Source organism: Girardinichthys multiradiatus, chromosome 2, assembly GCF_021462225.1.
Source record: "Girardinichthys multiradiatus isolate DD_20200921_A chromosome 2, DD_fGirMul_XY1, whole genome shotgun sequence".
NCBI classification, from domain to species: Eukaryota; Metazoa; Chordata; class Actinopteri; order Cyprinodontiformes; family Goodeidae; genus Girardinichthys; species Girardinichthys multiradiatus.
Window position 1 is genome coordinate 33,058,327 of NC_061795.1, and position 24,264 is coordinate 33,082,590.

Genomic DNA, 24,264 nt, shown 5'->3' on the forward strand with positions numbered 1-24,264 from the left:
TAGACTCAATCTCATCGGTTACTGAAAATTCAATCAGTCAGAATTTGTCAGTGAACCTAATTCAGCCTGATGGGCGAATTGTTCCTGTTTTTAACAATCAAATTATCAAAAAAAGCAGATTTCTGATGTTTTTAGGAATATTTTGTTAACGAATAACCATGCAAAATCTATTCATTTTGCTACAGATTCCAGAGCAACAATTAAATCTAGTATTCACCAATAAATGTCTAATTGCTACTGACAACAAGACAAATAACTTCTCAGGAACACAATATGTATTGAGAAAGGGTTCATCAAAAGGCAAACACTTTTTTCTATAAAAATAAAAGGAAAGGAGTAAAACTTACCAAGAATCTGTTTCACTCTCAGACATTAAGAGGAAACCCATTTTAACAGTCTAATTCAGACTTTTATGATCTTAAAATAGAGAAATAACAAACTAGGAAAGCCCAAAATTTAAAGCCATGAGGATGATCTATCAGTCTTTACTATCAGACCACTAATAATAGGACAGTGAAAGACCTTGTCAGATATTTGGTGTTGTTCACCTCTCTTTTCAGAAGCGGGTTGATTTTCACTCCCCAGTGGCTGAATACCTTTCACAACAAACAGGTGGTCAGCCAGCCAAGAAGTCGCCGTTAGGATCAAGGGTTTCTCCTTGCCACTGGATTTTTGAATAACCAAAGGCACCTAAGTTTGGATTCCGAACTAGGTTGTTAATGCAAAAACGGCACACTCAAAACATTTCTGAAGATACTTAAAAGTTTAACCCTAGTCTTGCGGAGCATCCCTCAAAATAAGACTTTGGGTAGAGTAGTGTACAATGCGAACAAGTATTTAAGGTAACCACAGTCCAAAGAAGTTGATGAGTTCCGGTTCTGACAGACACATTCAGATTCCTTAATGGAAAGAAGCTTTCTGAAAATGTGGTTTGGAAGACCACCCCTCCACCTGTCCAGCACAGGACCAGGGCTGTTCAACCAATCAGAAAAGGACGTTTGCCATCATATTACAGAGTCAATTGGTTAAATGGAGTAGGCTTCACACCAAATGTTCTTGCTATCTGACAACAGAGAGTTTTACAGATCTCAAATATCTCCCCTGTATCATCTTAACTAAAACATCTTCTAAAAAACAGTGGATGGATGCTACACCTGCAAGATCTTGTTGCAGGGGTGGCATGTGCAGGAGAAAAGCCAGGAAACCCCTCTCCCACCGACGCTATCGAGCACATTCTGGGGTATTCCAAGGAATTCCCAGACCAGAGCTGAAATACATCCCCTACAGTGGATCATATGTCTGACCCAGGAGCTCCCTGTGGGGCAGAATCCAGGAGGCATCCTGTTCAGATTCCCGAATTACCTAAACTGACTCCCCAGGCCCTGAAAACAGCAATTATCAAACCTCTATTGAAAAAGAGCAATTTGGACAAGCTGCTACTACAGAACTACAGTCTTATATCAAACCTCCCCTTCATCAGTAAGATTATTGAAAAAGCTGTGTTTCAACAGTTAAACAACTTCCTAACAACGACCAACTGGTTCGATGTCTTCCAGTCAGGCTTCCTGCTCACCACAGTACAGAGACTGCTCTTGTCAAGGTGTTCAATGACATCTGTATAAATGCAGACTGTGGAAGAACCACAGTGCTGGTATTATTGGACCTTAGTGCAGCATTCGACACTGTTGATCACTCCATTTTATTAGAGCGCCTGGAAAACTGGGTCGGCCTTTCTGGCACAGCACTCAACTGGGATTTTTTTGTGTCAGTAGGTAACTTTACATCAGAGAGCACAAGGGTCCATCTTAGGGCCCCTCCTATTCAATATCTACATGCTCCCCCTAACTCAGATTTTAATAAACAACATCGTAAGTTATCATAACTATGCAGACGACACACAGCTATACGTTACGATGTCACCAGGTGACCATGAACCCATTCAAGCGCTGGGTAAATGCTTAGAAGAAATCAATGCATGGATGGGCCTAAATTTTCTTCAGCTGAATCAAAACAAAACTGAAGTAATAATCTTTGGACCAAAGGAAGAGCGTTTAAAAGTTAGCACACAGCTTCAGTTAATACAGCTAGAAACCACCAGTCAGGCTCGAAACCTGGGTGTAGTGATGGACTCAGACCTGAACCTTCAGAGGCACATAAAGACAGTAACAAGGTCGGCCTTCTATCACCTAAAGAACATCTCCAGGATTAAAGGACTAATGTCTCAGCAGGACCTTGAAAAACTGATTCATGCGTTCATTTTTAGTAGAATTGATTCCTGCAACGGTGTTTTCACAGGTCTGCCTAAAATGTCGATCAGACAGCTGCAGTTGATCCAGAATGCTGCTGCCCACGTCGTCACTAGAACTAAGAAATTGGAGCACATCATCCTGGTTCTAAAGTCCCTACACTGGTTCCCAGTAGCTCAGAGAATAGACTTTAAAATACTTCTTTTAGTCTATAAATCACTGAATGGCTTAGCACCAAAATACATTACAGACTTGTTGTCAGTGTATCAACCACCCAGACCTCTCAGGTCTTCGGGCTCAAATCTACTCTGCATACCCAGAACCAGAACCAAACATGGAGAAGCCGTTTTTAGTTCTTATGCTCCACTAATCTGGAATAAACTCCCAGAAAAGTGTAAAAACGCCGAAACCCTAAGTTGCTTTAAATCAAGATTAAAAACTTATTTGTTTATAGTGGCCTTTGACTGTGCCATTTAGACATGATTAGTTACGTTTTTGGTCCAATTTTCCTTTCATTTTCTTGTCCATCATTCTATTCTCTTTATTTTAATTTTTGTATTACTTCTGTTGTTTGATTTTATCAAATGATTTGTTTTTCTGTGTCTGTATCTGTGTTTATTTTCTTTGTGATTGTATTGTAATTGTATGTACAGTGCTTTGAGTGTCTCGTTGCTGAAAAGCGCTATATGAATAAACTTACCTTACCTTACCTTACTTTATAGAATCAAAGGAGCACTGCTTTACTTTACATCCCCCTGGATAACAGAGCTATTCTCCATATCTCTAAGCCACCCTACTGAGGAAACCCATTTTAGTCCCTTGCATCCCAGATCTTGTTTTTTCAGTCATGACCATAGGTCAGGGTTGAAACATAAACTGGTAAATTAAGATTTTCTTATAGTCTTTGCTCTTTCTTCCCCATGACCTGTCTTATGAGGAGTCGGTCTCCTATTGTCTTTTTTTTGTGGCGGGGCGCGGCCAACCATCAAGAACCAAAGATTTACCACCAGACACTCACTGGCTCTCTCCCTTCCACGTCTGGCTCCACAAGGATCCCCTGGTGTATCTATTCTGTCCGAGTCATATTACAGATCCTACTTCAGTGTCTGTATTTCATGGCAGTGTTCAGTATCATATACATTTTTGTTACATGGCTTTATGAAAATGTTTGTTATTTTATTTATACCAGTGGCCACACTTTGTTCATTTCAAGATCGATAAATAACTTCAACTGTTTCTCTTTTCTGTGATGGACCCTCACCATTGTTCCTACTTCGACTTTGTGTGGTTTCTGCTTTATTATTGTTAGCCTCTTTTTTGTGACTTTCTGTTGTGCAGCTGCAGTAGTTGTAGTTTTGCTTCAGTTAATTTAAGTTGCTCTTATTTTACATATTCATTATTTTCAGTTTTTGTTTTGCTTTATTTCATTTTGGCCTACGCATGAAAAATGGTTAGACTAAGAAACCAAAAAAACTGTGGAGTGAGAGGACAAGGGGACATTTAGAAACTGCACTCTAAGCGAAGAATTTCAAAAAGTCTAGTTGGCAAATTATAAAAGATAGGGTTGCAAATACTTTTTTGACAGCACTGCAAAAATGAATTTGGATGCCAGTGATGATGCTTTAATTGTTCTTAGTAAAAACGTTTGCTGCAGCCATGGTTCAAACCTGTATAATGAAATATTCTTGGTTTCAACTCATGATATGGTTTTGTGTAGAGGGATCACAAACCTTAGTGGTAACTCCATCAAAGTAAGGTCATCCACCAACTGGGGCAGGCTGCGTCACAGGTTTGGTTAAAAGGTCAAAACAACAGAGTCTTAAAGGTTAAAGTCCTGCAGCAGCAGAGAAACAGAGTAATCCTCTTCTGTTGTCCTCTTTAATAGAACTTTACCATTTCATTATATTTTACAGCCATTGATGCTTTTTCCTCCTAATTGCCTGGAGCTTTTGAAATGAGAGAGAATATTGTGTGTTTGTGCTGCAGAGTCCAGTGCTCTCCACAGTCCTGAATCAGACATCTCTTCCTGTCTGCCCTGGTCTCTTGTTTATTAAAACATGCAACCCTTGCTTAAGGGATTCAGAACAACAGTCACTAATAGCTGTACGATCCCTCCCTACTTGAACTGTCAGTCTCTGTAACACACACACCCACACTGGACCCTACCAGAGGAGGAGCCACATCCACATATGAGGTACTTTCTGCAGCTTTGTCTACATCGATGTTCGCACAAGGGAAAGTGACATGGACAAAACTAAAACAGCTGAGTGATTTCCTGTGGATGAGGTAAACGTCTCCTTGTGGATTTCTATCAAGCTGTTGCAGGTAAGAGCAATCATTCAGAACAATTTGCAAACTTACTGTATAACAAAATCAATTTTAATGTGTTTGCTTACAGATTTTTACAATGGCAGTTGTAGTTATGATCTGCTTGAATGAAAAAATATTGGTACAGGGGATCTGAGACATCAAAGCAAAATTAAATGTTTAGACTTTCAAAGACAGATCACGAAAAGGGAAAAAAAAAAATCAAAAATCAAAGGCATAAATTGAATCACATCAAAATGTTACATGAAATTTTACAATCCGCAAACTGGTTGAACATCTAGAAGAAGTTTGGAGTATTCTCATGAGGCTGCTCTGGAAAAGTAGATTTTGTTTTCTGCTGTGAACTAATGGCTTCAGCACACAAGCAGAAACAAATCCAGAATTTGGATCCTCCAGTTTTCATGCTTCCAAGGAATCCCTCTTCATTAACCTGATTACACATTAAGGAACATGGAGCTCCTAACAGTCTGTAAAGCTAACCTTTTTACAAATTGTGTTTGCATTTTTTTACTATAACTTTTTTCTCTCTTATTTTTTTATGATTTATCTTTATTTTTAAACCCCTCCTCAGCTTGGTCACAAAACTTTACCTTCTTTTATTTCTGTTTCTCACACCTCTGTGTGAGGCTACATCACAGCCTGATGTTACATTTCTCACTCTTCATATTCATGCTTCTTTGAAAACTACTGCTCGATCATGTTTGAGATTATTAATAAAAATACTTTTACAAGATAAAATACCTGCATTAAAAACTGTCCTTCTTTTACTGCTGTAGATGTAAAATGCTCCTTTTGATGTATGCTTTGTGTTCAGTCACCTGCTTGTCTCTCTCCAAACAAGCCCCATGTCTTCCTGTTACTGGCAATAGTTGTGTGTTTCATGATATTAAAGTCAATAAAGCAGTTATACAGCTGTGCTCAACCAGGCAGGCAAGTAAGCTCCTTGAACCTACAGGCAAATTACCAGAGCAGCTGTCACAGGCTTTATCTACTGGATCTGAGGGTTCTGTGCATGTCAAAGCAATTCTCCTTCCCTGTGTGTCTTTCACCAAAGCTTAATGTGTTCTTAGTGTGAATGAAGAGAACAAGTGCTGCTCAACTTGTGAGTAAGCATCAAATTCCTGTTCTGATTTTCACCGATATGCTAAGTCGCATGAAAACATCACACAAATCTGTTGAAGAGCTGATAATATTTTGCATCTCAGTTAAATAATCAAATAGATTGTCTTTAAAAGCCTTTGCAAAACACAATTGGAAACCAAGAAGATGCAGACAGCAAATAAAACTGCTAATATCTGATCTATTCGGTTCAGTTTGGCTTCTTTGCCAAAACACACCAGCAGGTTTTTAAAATTATGACCTGTTATTTATATGTTGAAGCTCAAGTTTGAAGTCATGACCTTGTGTTGCTCATTTTGTTGCTTTTTCATAAACACAAAAAGCTGGAGTTTTTTTTGTTTTTTTTAAAATATTTAATATATTAAGGGGAAAAAAGTTATCTAACAAAACCTGACATTATGTGCATTATGTGTCACTTTTCTGCTTTAATTTCAGGACAACTTGCAGTAATTGATGGAACCATGAATTCTGTTCCCTACAGGAAAATCCTAGATGTGAGTATCATGTGCACTTGCATTATGCGGCAGTACCTTGATCCAAAACACACAAGCAAGTCCAAATCTAAAAAGCTCAAAACAGAAGGTTCTAGTTGGCCTAGTTAAAGTCTGGACCTAAATCTGATTGAGAACTCTGACTCTGCCTGTCAAGTGTTCATCATCATCATCATGCTTAAAATCCCTTTATTCTGGCTGAATTTAAACAGTTCTACAAAGGAGTAAGTTAAAATTCCTAAGTAAATATTTAAAGGATTATTGCTAGTTTTTACAAAGAATCATTGACTGTTGTTATTTTCTAGGGTAGCACAACCAGTTATTAGGTTTAGGGAGTAGTTATTTTATTACATAGGGCCAGATTGGTTTGGATCCATCCATTGTGTAGGGCTACCTATCCTTGCAGGGGGTTATAGTGCCTATCTCCAGCAGGCAGTCTTTGGGCGTCCAGAAGGAGCAGTTTGAAACCCTAGAATGCTCTTCCTTACTGTTAGGTTGGCCTGGCTCATCTTTGCATGGCCAAAGCCATTTTTTAAGTTTTAAGTAATTGAAACAATAGAGGCGGATTCATAAACTGCTTTAAGTATAAGTTTAGCAACCACCAAACATGAGGTTTTACCCTCCTTCATTTTTCATGTCAACATTGTATGACTTACCCATATTCTGCCAATTATTTGTTATTTTTCCCTATTGGGTTTTCTTTAAAATATTTTTTGGAACCTGACAAGTTGATATCAGCTATTTAATGTTGTCTGCATTCATTTTACTGACAGGTATGCTAACTGTTGTAGCTTTTTGTAAGTAGGCATTACAAAAAGGTGTTGCATTAAGAAGAGTGATGGGTAGTGCTCTTCTGGTATCTAAGCCATGAGGGCTTGTCTTTTTTTAAAAACAGAAATATTTTCGACAGTTTGCATTCTGTTGTAACCCTGACCTTTTAAAAATATGATAAACCGTGAAACCGGAAATCAACCAGTGCTTCTATGAAACCTAGAAACTACTGTCAAATAATATATTTTTTTCTTATAAACATACATGAAGTCCAAAATCATAAGAAAATTTAGATTAATGATTAATTAATGACAACTTATGGGAAGATAATGACGGAGCAAAGAAACGCCATGGTTTGCTGAAGTAAACTGCAATCTTAAAGTGCCTGTGACATAAAATGTTAATGATAAATTCAATTACATTTATGGAAAGCAAACATTATTAAAATATTTTGAAAAGTAAATTCATGCCGCTGAAATGAACAGTTGATGAAATATGTGGGCTGGGTCTAAAATCAGGGGTTGCGTCCTTCGAAGCCAATTACGTCACAGCGATGCGACTCAGGCTGTGGCTCCTCCAAAAATGCGGCCGACGAATGTGTCCTCTTTTCCCCAGATTTGAAGGATGGATCCCGATGTATTTTCCGTGGCCCACCGTATCCCATGATTCCTTGCGGGTCGAAGCAGATTGTTGAAACGGAAGTAGCAATGGCTGGAGGAGATAAAAAAAGCCGTGAATAAAGTTTGATATATTGCGCTTCTGTTAAACAAAATTAACTTTTATGGAATATAGCTGTGTAAACCTTAAATATCTGCTCGGTTTACCAAGATATTGCTTAGTTGCAAAGGTGCTGCAACTAAGCAGTGGGACCTCCGCTCCCACTACGCTAACAGCCGGCTCGGCTCACCAGCTGTCAGCTGACCGGGCCGGCGAGCCTCGCTACACTGGTGGAGGACGCCTGACTCCCGGCACATCGTTTTCAAACTCCCGCTGGGTTTCCCGAATGAGTGGAAGTTAAACACAGATATAATTCAGTCAGATAATATTTAACGGTTAATGTTTGGTTTATTTATTATTTTTATTATTATGCTCTACAAAAATATTGATTTAAACTTTGTATGGAAAGGTAATATGTTAGTGTTTAAGTTGTTAAAAGTTTTACCAATAAATTAAATGGTATTTGTCATCAGCACTGTTGCCTTGCAGCAAGAAGGTCCTGGGTTCGATTCCCGGCCGGGGGTCTTTCTGCATGGAGTTTGCATGTTCTCCCCGTGCATGCGTGGGTTCTCACCGGGTACTCCAGCTTCCTCCCACAGTCCAAAGACATGCCTGTTAGGTTAATTGGTCACTCTAAATTTCCCTTAGGTGTATGAATGAGTGTGTGCATGGTTGTTTGTGTGTTGCCCTGCGATGGACTGGCGATCTGTCCAGGGTGTACCCTGCCTCTCGCCCATAGACTGCTGGAGATAGGCATCAGCTCCCCCGCGACCCACTATGGAAGAAGCGGTAGAAAATGACTGACTGACTGGTATTTGTCATCATAAATATATGACTTTTATACATATTTCATTTTTTAAATCTATGAACATAAAAATTATTTTGAACATTTTAAATGGCTGATTAACGAACGAAAATAAAATGAGAAGATAATAAAACAACATTTGAAAGAAAACAAGCTTATATGCCATCAGGAATATATAAAGGGGTAAATAAAAACCATGTGCAGTTATATACAATGGAGACAGCGGGGTTAACCTTTGGGCTCCATTTTTATGGCTTCACAGCTCTGTGCTTCACGCTGTCACTGTTGCTAGGCGACAGAAGACAAGGGGGGGGACAGCTGGTGAAGGTTGGACCGTCCAGATTAACAGCCGATCACTTCTGGCGTTTGCAGCCATCGAAGGACCTGGGCTGAATTTGGACACAGCCATGGTCATACATTTCACTAAAAAGGCCCTTCCAGACTACTCCTTTGCGCTCTTTTATGACGTAAAAGTGGAACCCCGGCACGTAAACTGACTGCTGCTACAATGGCTGACAACACAAACAGTAGCGAAGAATCTGATGTTTCTTTAGATATATTTCAGTTACTTTCACAGAGAGACGAAGCAGAGTCTGAAGAAAACAGTCAGCTGTCATCAGATGACAGAGCACAAGTGCTGCGACATGCTGACGGCGTCCAATTCGACCGGCGTCTATTTTTGCCGGATGCCGGAGCACGACTGGAGTCAGTTACCAATGAATCAAACCGAAACCAACAGGAAACAGAACGAGCACATCAGGATTGTCATAATAATTCACTATATTTATATATACACGTGTATATATTAGCAGTTGTTTACATTAGATCAACTAGTTCAGTAACTGGGCTATATACACGAACTAAGGTATTCTAAACCGAACAACAAATATAGCTTCGCTGCGCTCGGTGTACTCACTCATTGTAGAACAAAACACAGGAAAATATCTGGATGCATAAAACAAAAAGTGAATCAGTTTTAACTGGTTTAACTCCCACAGAATGAGTTGTTTTGGACTTGCTTCCTTATTTATCACTGGCTTTTACTGCGCAATCTGCGCACATGAAGCGCAACACATGGTTCAAAGACGTGACAGAACTGATATTTTTCAAAATCCCCATAATACCATATTCCAAGCACCAGCATGGCAAGATAGGAAACAGCGTGACAGCAGTCAAACATATACACAATTTAACAAGCCAGTTTTTATAGCAGGTATAAAATCTATGTAGTCATGGGCATGTTTTAGATGTTACATTGACTTTACATAATTTATAAGCAAATAAAATGAATACATTATAGAAACAAAACAAAACAAAAATTTTTACAACACAAACCAGAGGAGGGTAATTGAATTACGAATTATCAGTTATGAAAAATATTTTGAATAAGTAGTCGTTGCTAAATTAGTGCTTTTATAAACTGTAAGTTGGTAATTTTACTTTGTAGTAATGCTGCTTTTGTATAAAAGGACTAAATGTGCCCGCCTATGAGTGGGAGTTAATTACACTGAATTGCCTTAATTCCCCAGAGCTTTACCCTGCTATTAGGGTTTGACTTACTGTGACCGTTTAACTAAGCCACACTGTAATGTCTGTTTAGTTTAGCATCATTTTGTTTCAAACAGAGTTAATAATGTACAGGAGTTGGACAATGAAACTGAAACACCTGGTTTTAGACCACAATGATTTATTAGTATGGTGTAGAGTCTGCTTTTGTGGCCAATACAGCATCAATTCATCTTGGGAATGACATATACAAGTCCTGCACAGTGGTCAGAGGGATTTTAAGCCATTCTTCTTGCAGGATAGTGGCCAGGTCACTACGTGATACTGGTGGAGGAAAACATTTCCTGACTCGCTCCTCCAAAACACCCCAAAGTGGCTCAATAATATTTAGATATGGTGACTGTGCAGGCCATGGGAGATGTTCAACTTCACTTTCATGTTCATCAAACCAATCTTTCACCAGTCTTGCTGTGTGTATTGGTGCATTGTCATCCTGATACACGGCACCGCCTTCAGGATACAATGTTTGAACCATTGGATGTACATGGTCCTCAAGAATGGTTCGGTAGTCCTTGGCAGTGACGCACCCATCTAGCACAAGTATTGGGCCAAGGGAATGCCATGATATGGCAGCCCAAACCATCACTGATCCACCCCCATGCTTCACTCTGGGCATGCAACAGTCTGGGTGGTACACTTCTTTGGGGCTTCTCCACACCATAACTCTCCCAGATGTGGGGAAAACAGTAAAGGTGGACTCATCAGAGAACAATACATGTTTCACATTGTCCACAGCCCAAGATTTGCGCTCCTTGCACCATTGAAACCGACGTTTGGCATTGGCATAAGTGACCAAAGGTTTGGCTATAGCAGCCCGGCCGTGTATATTGACCCTGTGGAGCTCCCGACGGACAGTTCTGGTGGAAACAGGAGAGTTGAGGTGCACATTTAATTCTGCCGTGATTTGGGCAGCCGTGGTTTTATGTTTTTTGGATACAATCCGGGTTAGCACCCAAACATCCCTTTCAGACAGCTTCCTCTTGCGTCCACAGTTAATCCTGTTGGATGTGGTTCGTCCTTCTTGGTGGTATGCTGACATTACCCTGGATACCGTGGCTCTTGATACATTACAAAGACTTGCTGTCTTGGTCACAGATGCGCCAGCAAGACGTGCACCAACAATTTGTCCTCTTTTGAACTCTGGTATGTCACCCATAATGTTGTGTGCATTTCAATATTTTGAGCAAAACTGTGCTCTTACCCTGCTAATTGAACCTTCACACTCTGCTCTTACTGGTGCAATGTGCAATCAATCAAGACTGGCTACCAGGCTGGTCCAATTTAGCCATGAAACCTCCCACACTAAAATGACAGGTGTTTCAGTTTCATTGTCCAACCCCTGTATGTCTGTAAGTAAATTGTGTATGTATAGCACTAAATCACAAAAGTTTTAGCACCACATAAGAGAGAGAGATACACAGAAACTCACATCTAAAACCTCAACAAAGACACACATATATACATTTTGTTTTTTTTAATCTGTGACAGAAAAAGCCCAGAATGGGTATTTAATGAGTGAGTGATGAAGTGAAAGACCTTGTAATGAAGTTTCGTTTGGCTTTAAGAGCAGAAAGAAAACATCTCTCAGGTACAGTATGATCTCATCATGAGGACTAATGGAATCACTTTCAGGGTCTTAGCAGCAATCAACAACCCGCATGGACTAAACTAATATTGATTTTCTGATCAGAATGCAAAATATAATCCCATTGTTGATAGGCTGCATCTCTATTCCTGATGGGGTTTTTTTAGCTTAACAATAGCTATAATGATACTTAACAGTGTAGAAGATTATCTCTGTTAATAATTTTTTGTCATTTTGTAAACACAGTCCTTTAGAAATAAAGCAGAAGCTTTTTTGCATATCACCTAACAGCACCACAAGAGCCTGGATACAACATGTTTGTGGCCCCAGTGGAAATTTGGTTGCATTCGGTATTAAACTCTTCTATGACTCATAGTATGAGACTTTACACTGGCAAAAAAGAAAAGGCTTTTTATCAACCATCTGAGATATTGTTCAGTGGATAGACTTTCTGTAGCCTCGGAGAATGTGTCCTTTTTAACATCAAAAACTCCGATTCTCCTCAGATTTATTTGGAACAGACACAAATGTAGGTAGGCACAGATTCAAAAGATACAGGTCCTTCTCAAAATATTAGCATATTGTGATAAAGTTCATTATTTTCCATAATGTCATGATGAAAATTTAACATTCATATATTTTAGATTCATTGCACACTAACTGAAATATTTCAGGTCTTTTATTGTCTTAATACGGATGATTTTGGCATACAGCTCATGAAAACCCAAAATTCCTATCTCAGAAAATTAGCATATTTCATCCAACCAATAAAAGAAAAGTGTTTTAAATACAAAAAACATCAACCTTCAAATAATCATGTACAGTTATGCACTCAATACTTGGTCGGGAATCCTTTTGCAGAAATGACTGCTTCAATGCGGCGTGGCATGGAGGCAATCAGCCTGTGGCACTGCTGAGGTCTTATGGAGGCCCAGGATGCTTCGATAGCGGCCTTTAGCTCATCCAGAGTGTTGGGTCTTGAGTCTCTCAACGTTCTCTTCACAATATCCCATAGATTCTCTATGGGGTTCAGGTCAGGAGAGTTGGCAGGCCAATTGAGCATAGTGATACCATGGTCAGTAAACCATTTACCAGTGGTTTTGGCACTGTAAGCAGGTGCCAGGTCGTGCTGAAAAATGAAATCTTCATCTCCATAAAGCTTTTCAGCAGATGGAAGCATGAAGTACTCCAAAATCTCCTGATAGCTAGCTGCATTGACCCTGCCCTTGATAAAACACAGTGGACCAACACCAGCAGCTGACATGGCACCCCAGACCATCACCGACTGTGGGTACTTGACACTGGACTTCTGGCATTTTGGCATTTCCTTCTCCCCAGTCTTCCTCCAGACTATGGCACCTTGATTTCCGAATGACATGCAGAATTTGCTTTCATCCGAAAAAAGTACTTTGGACCACTGAGCAACAGTCCAGTGCTGCTTCTCTGTAGCCCAGGTCAGGCGCTTCTGCTGCTGTTTCTGGTTCAAAAGTGGCTTGACCTGGGGAATGCGGCACCTGTAGCCCATTTCCTGCACACGCCTGTGCACGGTGGCTCTGGATGTTTCTACTCCAGACTCAGTCCACTGCTTCCGCAGGTCCCCCAAGGTCTGGAATCGGCCCTTCCCCACAATCTTCCTCAGGGTCCGGTCACCTCTTCTCGTTGTGCAGCGTTTTCTGCCACACTTTTTCCTTCCCACAGACTTCCCACTGAGGTGCCTTGATACAGCACTCTGGGAACAGCCTATTCGTTCAGAAATTTCTTTCTGTGTCTTACCCTCTTGCTTGAGGGTGTCAATAGTGGCCTTCTGGACAGCAGTCAGGTCGGCAGTCTTACCCATGATTGGGGTTTTGAGTGATGAACCAGGCTGGGAGTTTTAAAGGCCTCAGGAATCTTTTGCAGGTGTTTAGAGTTAACTCGTTGATTCAGATGATTAGGTTCATAGCTCGTTTAGAGACCCTTTTAATGATATGCTAATTTTGTGAGATAGGAATTTTGGGTTTTCATGAGCTGTATGCCAAAATCATCCGTATTAAGACAATAAAAGACCTGAAATATTTCAGTTAGTGTGCAATGAATCTAAAATATATGAATGTTAAATTTTCATCATGAGATTATGGAAAATAATGAACTTTATCACAATATGCTAATATTTTGAGAAGGACCTGTATAGTATTAATAAAGATCAAATCTTTTTTACTGGCGTCCGTGCACATATTAACCTTCAGTGACATTCAATGCTTAAAAAACTTTTAAGTTCTAAAACGTCTTGAACCTTTTCACCTTTTGTCACTCATCAACTCCAAATTTTAATATATTGTATGTTATTGGCTGTTTTTATGGTAGTATTACAAGTATATGGGTTTAAAGAAAATTCACATATAAAATCTGAAAAGTGTGCATGCTTAAGTCCTCAGCCCCCTTTACTCTGATACCTCGTACTCGTACTCGTCGTCTTCCGCTTATCCGGGACCGGGTCGCGGGGGCAGCAGACTCAGCAGAGACGCCCAGACGTCCCTCTCTCCAGACACCTCCTCCAGCTCCTCCAGGGGGAGCCCAAGGCGTTCCCAGGCCAGGCGAGAGACATAGTCCCTCTGATACCTTTAAGCAAAATTTAGTACAAACAACTGCCTTGAGGCACCAAAATGGTAAATAGAGTCCAACTGTGTGTTTTTTAATCCCACACAACTGGCATTTTCAGGTGTCAGTGGTTTGTTGGAGAACAAAAAAAGTTAAAGCAGTTAAATAATTAAAAAAATTAAATAAAAAAAAGAGTAAGAAAAGAGTATGGCACAGTTGTAAACCTACCAAGACATGGCCGTCCAACTGACAGGCCGGGCAAGGAGAGCATAAATCAGAGAGGCAGCCAAGACATCCACAGCACAGGTGGAAGAATCTGTTGGCAGGAAAATTACCCATTCACTCCACAGATCTTAGCCTTCATTAAAGAGCAACATGACTGTTGAATTTTTGGAATAAAGTCACATAGGGGACACAGTAAGTATATGGAACACTAATGTTTTTGGCCGGCATGCAAAACGCCATGTGTGGCAGAAGACTAACACTTCACATAACCCTGAAAACACCATCTCCATGGAAAAACATGGTGGCGGGAGCATGATGCTGAGTAGATACTTTCTGTTAGCAGAGGATGGGAAAGATGGACAGGCAGAGCTAAAGTGGAATGTATTCGATCAAAGCATATTCAAATTCAAAAATATTTTATTAATCCCAAAGGGAAATTAAATGTTGTTGTAGCTCATTATGAGGGTTTCTTCAAAGAGCCGTTGTAGATGCTGATGGCTGTGGGCAGGAAGGATCTCCTGTAGCGCTCCGTCTTACAGCAGATCTGAAGAAGCCTCTGACTGAAGACACTCTGTTGTTGTAGGACAGTCCCATGAAGAAGATGCTCAGGGTTCGCCATAATATTCCTCATTTTATGAAGAATCCTTCTTTCCACAATGATCTCCAGAGGTTCCAGAGGAGTCCCCAGAACAGAGTCAACCTTCTTTATCAGCTTGTTGAGCTTTTTTAAGTCCCTGGCTCTGATGCTGCTTCCCCAGCAGATGATGGCATTCGAGATCGCATTCTCCACAACAGACTTATAGAAGATATGCACCATCTTGCTGCAAACACCGAAGAACCTAAGCTTCCTCAAAGTAAAAAAAGTATCAGCATAAATCTATCCAGCTGCACAGCATCTGACACAGGAGAGAATAATGATCCAAAAAATATTAATTTTATCCACTACATAAAGGAATTTGCGTTGTTAAAAATAAATAATCTGAATAAAAAATAACAGAGCCACTCCAGCCTGCTGCCACCTTGAGTGACGCAATTCTAGAATGCAAATCTAGAATTCGTGCATTGCAATGACCCAGCCCTAAATCTTATGTCCACGGATGATCTCCATGAAATCAGACTGTGCTTCAATGCAAATAAGCAAACATATAAAACCTCTAGATATGCAAAGGTAGTATCAAAGCTCAAAAGACTTGCATCTGTAACCAAAATGAAAGGTGGTTCTCCAAAATATCATCTCAGGTGGGCTGAATCCACTTTTTGAATTTGAATTTCTGAAAAAACTATAAAAATCATGAATCATATCACTTTCCTTCCACAGTTACGAACTATCTTGTATTTTTCGGTCGCAAATAAAATCCTACATAAAATAAAACAAAGAAAAAATGTTATAAAATGACAAAATGTGCCCTCATTTCTTGGTTTTATTTCAATTATAAGGACAATTTTAATTCTGTCCAGTAAACTGTTTTTAAAGCTAGTTTTGTTGTGTTGTTCCTCATGTGAGTGTGTGAGATGCTCTAGTAAACACACCTGCTCCTGCCTTTATCCCCTCCACACCTGTCCATTCTTCTCACCTTGCCTGTTGAAACACTCCAACACCTGCAGGTTGTTTACAAGCTGAATGTAACACATTATGATCTGTGAAAACAAACATGACAGAACGTAGGGGAAAACAATCCTAAATAATTTTTTTTCCCCTAACAATCTCTGTCATTACCAGGGAATGTGCAGAAATGACTGAAGCCTGAAGTCTCTCTAAAACCAATATCAGACAGGATGGAGACTCTGAACGATTCTTACATCATTAACTTGACCAGTGGCGATAACACCAGCCTCTTTTCAAAGAGCCCATATACAGCAGTGGAGATAGGGCTCATCATCCTGGTAGCTGGATCCCTGAGTGTGATCACTGTCATTGGGAACATCCTGGTCATGCTCTCCATAAAGGTTTGGGTCTTCCTTTTTTTAATCTTGCATGATTATAGAATCTCAAGACTCAAGCATTCATCCTTGCACACTTTGAAAAACATAACCAGACTTAGAGATGAGAATACAGCATGTGCACTCCTGTGCAGAGAGCTAATCTAATAGAGACAAGGGAGCATACATCATACTGCACAAAAAAGATTAGGATCTGACAGCCTGCTCCGTGTCGTTCCTTTAAAGGTAAACAGGAACCTGCAGACCGTCAACAACTACTTCCTGTTCAGCTTGGCTTGTGCAGACCTCATTATTGGGATCTGCTCCATGAATTTATATACTGTCTACATTGTGATTGACTATTGGCCTCTGGGAGCAGTGGTGTGCGACCTGTGGTTAGCTGTCGATTATGTTGTCAGCAACGCCTCAGTCATGAACCTGCTCATCATCAGCTTCGACCGATACTTCTGTGTCACCAAACCCCTAAGCTACCCAACACGTCGCAGCACAAAGATGGCTGGTCTGATGATTGCTGCTGCCTGGGTCCTGTCCTTCATCCTGTGGGCTCCGGCCATTTTGTTCTGGCAGTTCATTGTAGGAGGGAGAACTGTGCTCCCTGATCACTGCTACATTCAGTTCTTCTCCAACCCAGCAGTGACATTCGGGACGGCCATAGCAGCTTTTTACCTGCCGGTAGCCATCATGATCTACCTGTACTGGCGGATCTCGAGGGCCAGCCGCAGCCGCATGAGGAAGGACAGCAGGAAGACGTCAGGTACAAGTTTGGCAGAAGCTCCCTCCAACAGCCAAGAGGAAGGCTGCGACAACAACTGCATCACAACAAAACAAGCCCAGGAGGAGGCCGCAGTTGGGACGGACAAAGAAATGTTGCAGCAGCAAAATGGAACTGGGCCCTGCAGCGAAGATCAGGGAGACCAGGTGGACTCCACATCTGAGATTGTTCAAGCTTCAACGTCCAAAGAGCCTGGTTCATCAAGGAAGACCTCAAGTGGTGGTAAAAATCAACCACAGCCCTCCGCACCACAGAATTCAGCTATTGATCGACAAAGTATGGTTGCAAGGACGCTGATGACGGTAAGTAATATTTTATTTTACTAAAACTGATTTATAAAGACTACAGTAGTAGTTTGAGTATCAGTATTTTTGGTTTTAGTTGTCAGATGTTGGACTACTGGTTTGTTTTATATTAGAATGTCTTCCTAAAGAAACCGAGACATTGAAGTTAAATATGTCAACTAGGACGAGACTCCGAGGCAGAGACAGACACACTTTGGATGGACGGATCTTAACTTGTGTTAGAAAGAATTTCATAGATTTTAGGTCGGATATTAAAATTGTTCTTACAGATAAACTGTTTTATTAAATGTGGTGATTTCATGACTTATCCCAGTTGGAGCCATACTTACTAAACTCTCAGTTTAGAAACAAATTCTCAGTAATTAATAGCAGCCAGAAAACCCAGTAATCTGCAGAAATTTGTAATATCATATCTATTATTATATTTAATCGCTGTAATTGTGGGAATGATAGATGTATAGAGCTTCTTTTTGTAAAAATGTATTTTGTCAGAGTAAATAAAAAGTACACAATTGTTTTGCACATTTTTTGAGGGCTTTTGGGTGTGTTCATTTTTTGTTAACTTCCATATTGACATAATACTTGTTAAATAAATTAAAGTATTACTATACATCAATAACCTTAGAACCTTTTAAAGGCAATTTCCATATTTGTCATCGTTTTATTAACGAATTTGACCCACATGCAGAGAACACTCAGGAGACAGAGGAAAAGTTAATGAATTTACTTACGGAAGGTGAATGTGGACTGGGAACTGGATACACCTACTGTATGGAGAGAAGGTTGGGTGAGTTGATGGAGAACAAAAACAGTTTCTTAAGAAGGTATCTTCAGGCTTACTGAGGGATGATGATCTTGCATGGAGGGGGTCGGAGCTGGAACGGAAGATGACCACAGAGGTGCCTGAATTTATTTTCCTCTTGATCCTTCAGTCAGTGTGCAGTGGTGAGGTTTCTCTGAAGGCAGCTCACTTACACAAACAGAAAATCCCAGACCCCGACATCATCCCCCCCTCAACAGCCGCCGCCTGGCGGCCATGAAGAAGAAAAAGAAGAAAGGGAAGAATGATAATCTGTGATCAAAGATGGATTGCAGATAAAAGAGCGGGGAACCCAAGAACGGTCTTCCAGACTGTAGCTCTCCCAGTTGACGAGGTACTGCCAGCCTCTACCCCGCCGACGGGAGTCCACAATCTGCCAAACCGTATAAACCGGGTGCCCCTGGAAGTCCCTCGCGAGTGTAGGAGGTTTGGCCGGAGGGCAAAGCGAGCTGGAAAGCACTGGTTTTAACTGAGAGACATGGAAAGTGGGATGTATGCAAAAAGTGGGAGGAAGACGGAGTCTGACTGTGGTGGGACTGATCACCGATTCGATTTCATAAGGTCCGATAAATTTAGGAGAGAGTTTTCTAGTCATTGACTTAAAGGGTATGTCGCGAGAAGACAACCAGACCTTTTGACCTGGTTGATTCTTGGGAGCTGGTGTGCGTCTTCTGTCAGCGAACCGCTTGTTTTGACTGGTGGTTCTGTGTAAGGCTCTTATTATGGCATCCCAAACCTGTTTAACACAACAAATGTGGTGGCTTACAGAAGTAACAGCTATATTTTTTTCCTCAGCGGGGAATAATGGAGTCTGGTAGCCCAGAGAGATTTCAAAGGGGGAGAAACCAGTTGCAGTGGAGACATGAGAATTATGAGAATACTCCACCCAGGGAAGATAAACACTCCAATCACAGAGATTGGATGATGTCAAACATCCGAGAGCGGCTTCTAGTTCCTGGTTCATTCTTTCAGTCTGTCCATTAGTTTGTGGATGGTAACCAGAGGTGAGAGATACTTTGGCTTCAAGAGATGTACAAAACTGTTTCCATACCTTGGAGATGAACTGGGGACCACGGTCAGAGAGGATGTCCTGGGGAATTCCATGTAGTCGGAAGATGTGTTTAATGAGTGGTTGAGCCGTTTGGAAAGCAGACGGGAGTTTTCTGAGGGGGATTAGATGGCATGCTTTTGAAAAACGGTCAACAATAGTTAGGATGGAGGTCATACCTTTAGATTCAGGAAGGCCGGTGACAAAGTCGAGAGCGATGTGGGACCAGGGGCATCCTGGAACCTTAAGAGGTTGGAGCAGACCTGCCGGTGGTTGATTAGTTGATTTATTTCTGGCACAAACAGAACATGCTTTTACGTATTCTCTGACGTCCCTATGCATGGTGGGCCACCAAAACCGCCTTGATATGAGGGCTACAGTTCGACTTGTACCTGTGTGGGCGAAAAACGTGGCGGAATGAAACCAGTGAATTAGACGTGCTTGGATGGTGGATGGAACAAAAGTCCGGTTGGGTGGTCCAGTTTTGGGATCAGGTTCATTTAATTGAGCTTGATTCACAATACTCTCTATTTGCCAAGTAAAGCTTCCTACTGTGCAGCTGGGAGGGAGAATGAATGCTGGCTGTTTATTACAATCATCTGGAGAGAACTGACGGGATAGAGCATCTGGTTTTTATTTATTTGATCCGGGTCTGTAGGAGATGGAGAGATTGAACCGAGAGAAGAACAGAGACCAACGGGACTGACGAGAGTTTAGGCATTTTGCAGATTGAATGTATGACAAGTTTTTGTGATCTGTCCATACCAGTACAGGATGCTCGGTTCCCTCCAGCCAATGCCGCCACTCCTCCAAGGCCAGTTTTATGGCCAGCAGTTCTCTGTCTCCCACAGAACAGAAAGATGACCACAGAGGTGCCTGAATTTATTTTCCTCTTGATCCTTCACTCAATCAGCAGCGGTGAGGTTTCTCTGAAGGCAGCTCACTTACTGAAGTGGTGAGCTCCAGATGCCGGGCTTGGAGGTGAGTAAACGTCGGAGGGTGGACAGGGTTCGCTTGAGCTTGAAGCCAGGAGGTAGGAGAACTAGTAGCAACCAGCTGGAATGGAATCCAAAACTTTCCTTGAAATCTTGAAGCTTGGGAAGCAGTTCAAACGAGGAGTCAGTTGAACCAGAACAGATCTGCAGCGGAGCCTAGAGAGAAACACAGAAACGACGAGGGTTACTATAGTTTTCTGAAGCACTGAAAAACCTATAGCTGGATGGCCGGTATTTGTTACCACATTAGGCAAACACTCAGGCGTAGAAGTGCTGGCAGACTGCTCTCTCATACTCCTCCAGTTTGATGAAGATTGTGAACATCTGTCTCCCTCACCTCCGGAGTTCAGGCGGTAAGGTATCTAGTGGTAAGGTAATGTAAATAGCAGGCAAAAACAAATAGAAAACCCCAGACCCCAACAATGTTAAGACTTCTTAGCTTTTAAACCCATAGTAATCCTTATTTTTATAAATAGTTTTAGTTTGATCATCTGTAAAATTAGCTTTATCATTTTATCTTATATATTAATATTTAATATTTTTGTCACAGAAACTAATTTATCAGTAACTGGCAGCTTTAAAGCTCTGGAACAATAATAATATCTGGCTAGTTAGAGTTAGCTACACAGCAGATGACCAAATCAACTATGCACTGTGACCCATGACCAGCAATGGTTTCACATTGGACACGATCTAATATATCACACTTAAATACTTTTTAAAGTCTTTCTTAAGTTTCTCTTGCTTATGTGAGTTGTGTATTTCACAAGCCAACCTATCAAAGGAAGTCATGAGGCAAAACTGCAGATTGTGTACATTTATTTGCATTTATACATGCAGTACACTCTTAACTTTGTTGGGTTTTGATGAATAAAGAAACACTCACCAAAACAAATTATCTTTAGCCTAAAATGTGTAATACAGAATGAAGGCTAGAATATATTAAAAAGTGAATATTCAGCAGCTAAAAATACCCACCTAATATGGAGGGTTTATAGAGAGACCGCCATTTACTGTCCCATGTACTTTCTTTCAATTGACCTAAACTACCCCTAACTCATGTGTATCTGGCATTTCAATGGCATGCCACAGCATTGCCTTACTGCACATTTGACAATGTAGCATACAAAATTTGATTATTAGACCTACATAACGCATTTTTCATGATGTTGGTATACATGGCAAGATAGGTAGCAGTATAACAGCTTTGGTGTAAAGAGGGAGGGTTTGACACTAAAAAATGCATTTTTTCAGCTATAAGCAGGGGGTATTAAATTTACCCTGCCAAGTTCTGGCTATTGCTAAATCGCAACTAAATGTGCTTGATTTGTCAATTTGTCAGTGTTTAGGGTTCATTATCTACTTCTTAAACTCAAGTCTACACTGGATTGTTTTTAAAAATCTGGTGTGCTGTATAAAATAATAGTGTCTTACCTGCAGTAGACAGTACTCAATGTTTAGAGAATCACAGTCAAATTGAATCTGCAGGTATAAAAAATGAGTTAATATCTGCTAAAATAAAAAACCCAAAAATCAAAACATTTATTTGCCTGAACTAGTATTAAACTTTAAGATTTTTCTGCTTAGATGTCAGGAACCTTCAGAGGTCATTTGAGTTGTTAAGTATGAATGAGTGTTTTGTTTGCATGTCCCTATTCTTCTCTTCTCATCCTTTTAGGTAACAAAGCGTGCTGTGAGCGAGCGAGTTGTGGCTAAGTGGAAAAGGAGGGGCAATTCTTCCAGGGAGAGAAAAGTGACGCGTACCATCATGGCCATCCTGGTCGCTTTTGTCGTCACATGGACGCCGTACAACGTGATGGTCCTCATTAACACATTCTGCGCCATCTGCATCCCCAAAACGTTGTGGACCATCGGCTATTGGCTCTGCTACATCAACAGCACCATTAACCCCGCCTGCTACGCCCTCTGCAACACCACCTTCAAGAACACCTTCAAGCATCTGCTCCTGTGCCAGTACAAGAATATTCGGGGACGATGAGGACGCTTCAGTCTGGGATGGAGCTGAAACTGATGGACGGACTTAATGGAAAAGGGCAAAATCTGAAACAGTCAAAGATAGCTTCTGCACTTCATTTTCTTTGAACCGTGAAAAATGATAAATGTGTGTGTACTTTTTTATACTCTAACAAAGACCTGGTAAACTTTTTATTTCCCAAATGTTTTTTAAGCTCTGGTGAGCCTTATTGTAAAAAAAAAACCTAATTTTTACCATTTTGCTCCTGCTACATGAGCTTGTGTGGTCCATTGGTTGTAATGTTGTAAATGCGTAAATGTGTACATAAAGAATTAAACGTGTTAGAATGGTGGACAGTTTTTTAGTACATGTATTTCTAGAGCAAAAAGTAAAATACAAGGAATTAGCCTAATTGCTTGCATTAGACAGAGAAAAGTGAATTAGCAAATGTAAACTGCATTAGCAATGATAAAATTTCCTCCCTCTCTAGATTTACTCAGTCATACTAGGCTCACATTAATGGCGTCTGTAATCTATGATGTTGTGATACTAGTCTAATTGTGAAATAAGTTCATGTCATTTCCCTTTGAAACATGTTTTTCAGAAATAAAAAGATAATCTTGTCTGGCTCTTGTTTCTCTGATTTCTGGTAAATGTGATTTAGATGAGCAGACTGAACTGTTTCACCATGACATCATGATGCAATGTGAGAATTAGAACCAAAAAGCAATAAGAAAATTTACAATTTCATACTGGAAAATACATTTTCACACTCCTCTTAATTTAACGCGAGTTAAATTGAGTCCTGTGAATTGCATTTTATTTAGGTACAGAATGAAACCAAGCTGGGTGGGATGGATGTCATAAATAGCTCCACAGTCTTCAAATTCTGGAGGGAAAGGATGGATGGAGAACTTTTCTGCCCTCTAGTGGATCTATGGCTATATCATTGATACTCTGCACCTAGAGGCTAAATGATGGAGGCCTGAAATCTTCTATTCAGTCTGCTTTGCTCTGCTGCAAGACAAAAATGTGAAAGTGTGAAAAATGTGTTTCCCTGTATGTCTTAAGTTGATTGCATTAATTAAGTCACCAAAGAAACCCAAACTTATAGAACTGAGTGGTCAGTTGACCTTGCAATTATTGAAATGGTCTGATTTAAATCATGCCATTTGTTCATTTAAATGTCTTTGCCACCCACTACAGATTCTTTCAGGTTTTGCATATTTCGAACTCATATGAATGATTTTCACCAACCTGCTATCTTCAACATGCCTTTGCTCTATTTCCTTTATCCCTCACTATTTCGGCTTTTGGAGGTGGCTACCGATTTTAAAATTAGGGATGATCAGTTCAAAGCAAAAATTTCGTTTAACACTGATCCAGAGCTCAAGTGCAATATCTGCTGACACAAATATTAGAAATGCTGATAATTAGAAATTCTAAATAAATGTGGGCTTTATGTCTCAAGAAAGAGTAATTTATGAAAGAAAACCATTAGAAGATTGCCACAAGCCACACAGGGGACACAGCAAACATCTGGAAGAGGGAGGTCCAGACAATGGAACCACAACAGAAATTTTTACATGAACACCATTGACATGGTGGTTGAAATGTGGCTGCTAAAGACATGAAACTGGGCCACAAGTTCACAAGCTAAACAACAACCCGAAGCACACAACCAGAGCTACAATGGTATGGCCCATGTGTCCTTTTCCATCCTACTTCACAGTCTTGCACCATTTATTGTTGGTATATCACATATAATTCCAAACAAATACATTGAAGTTTGAGGTTGGATTGTGACTAAATGTGATGTTCAAGAGGTTTGGATACTTTGCAAGGCATTTCATTAGATAAAAAGCACACTTTTGGGCAAATTAAGGAAAATACCCGTCCAAACCTATGTAGCCATAATAAAAATGTCCAAGGATGTCATGACTGATCAGTGGATGTTTAGCTAGCACACAGGCCAAAC

The 24,264-nt window shown here is 40.4% G+C and overlaps 1 protein-coding gene and 1 long non-coding RNA gene across 3 annotated transcripts; one reads left to right on the plus strand and one right to left on the minus strand.

Moving 5' to 3' along the window:
- Positions 1-4,443: 4,443 nt before the first annotated feature.
- On the plus strand, positions 4,444-22,909 carry LOC124878710 (muscarinic acetylcholine receptor M2-like). 2 transcript variants are annotated; one of them, XM_047382806.1, is made up of 5 exons: positions 4,444-4,571; positions 6,129-6,187; positions 16,151-16,377; positions 16,597-17,445; positions 21,990-22,909. In XM_047382806.1, exons 3-5 carry the CDS (start codon positions 16,207-16,209, stop codon positions 22,308-22,310), a joined length of 1,341 nt encoding a protein of 446 aa, XP_047238762.1. In that variant the 5' UTR covers positions 4,444-4,571; positions 6,129-6,187; positions 16,151-16,206; the 3' UTR covers positions 22,311-22,909. The 2 variants fall into 2 exon arrangements, with proteins under 2 accessions (XP_047238762.1, XP_047238764.1); XM_047382808.1 differs by lacking the exons at positions 4,444-4,571; positions 6,129-6,187 and adding an exon at positions 11,468-11,631.
- LOC124878727 lies at positions 4,607-7,969 on the minus strand. Its single transcript, XR_007040842.1, has 2 exons — positions 7,758-7,969; positions 4,607-7,666 (listed from the first exon to the last, which is right to left on the minus strand). It is a non-coding gene; the product is annotated as an uncharacterized LOC124878727 (long non-coding RNA).
- Positions 22,910-24,264: the final 1,355 nt, after the last annotated feature.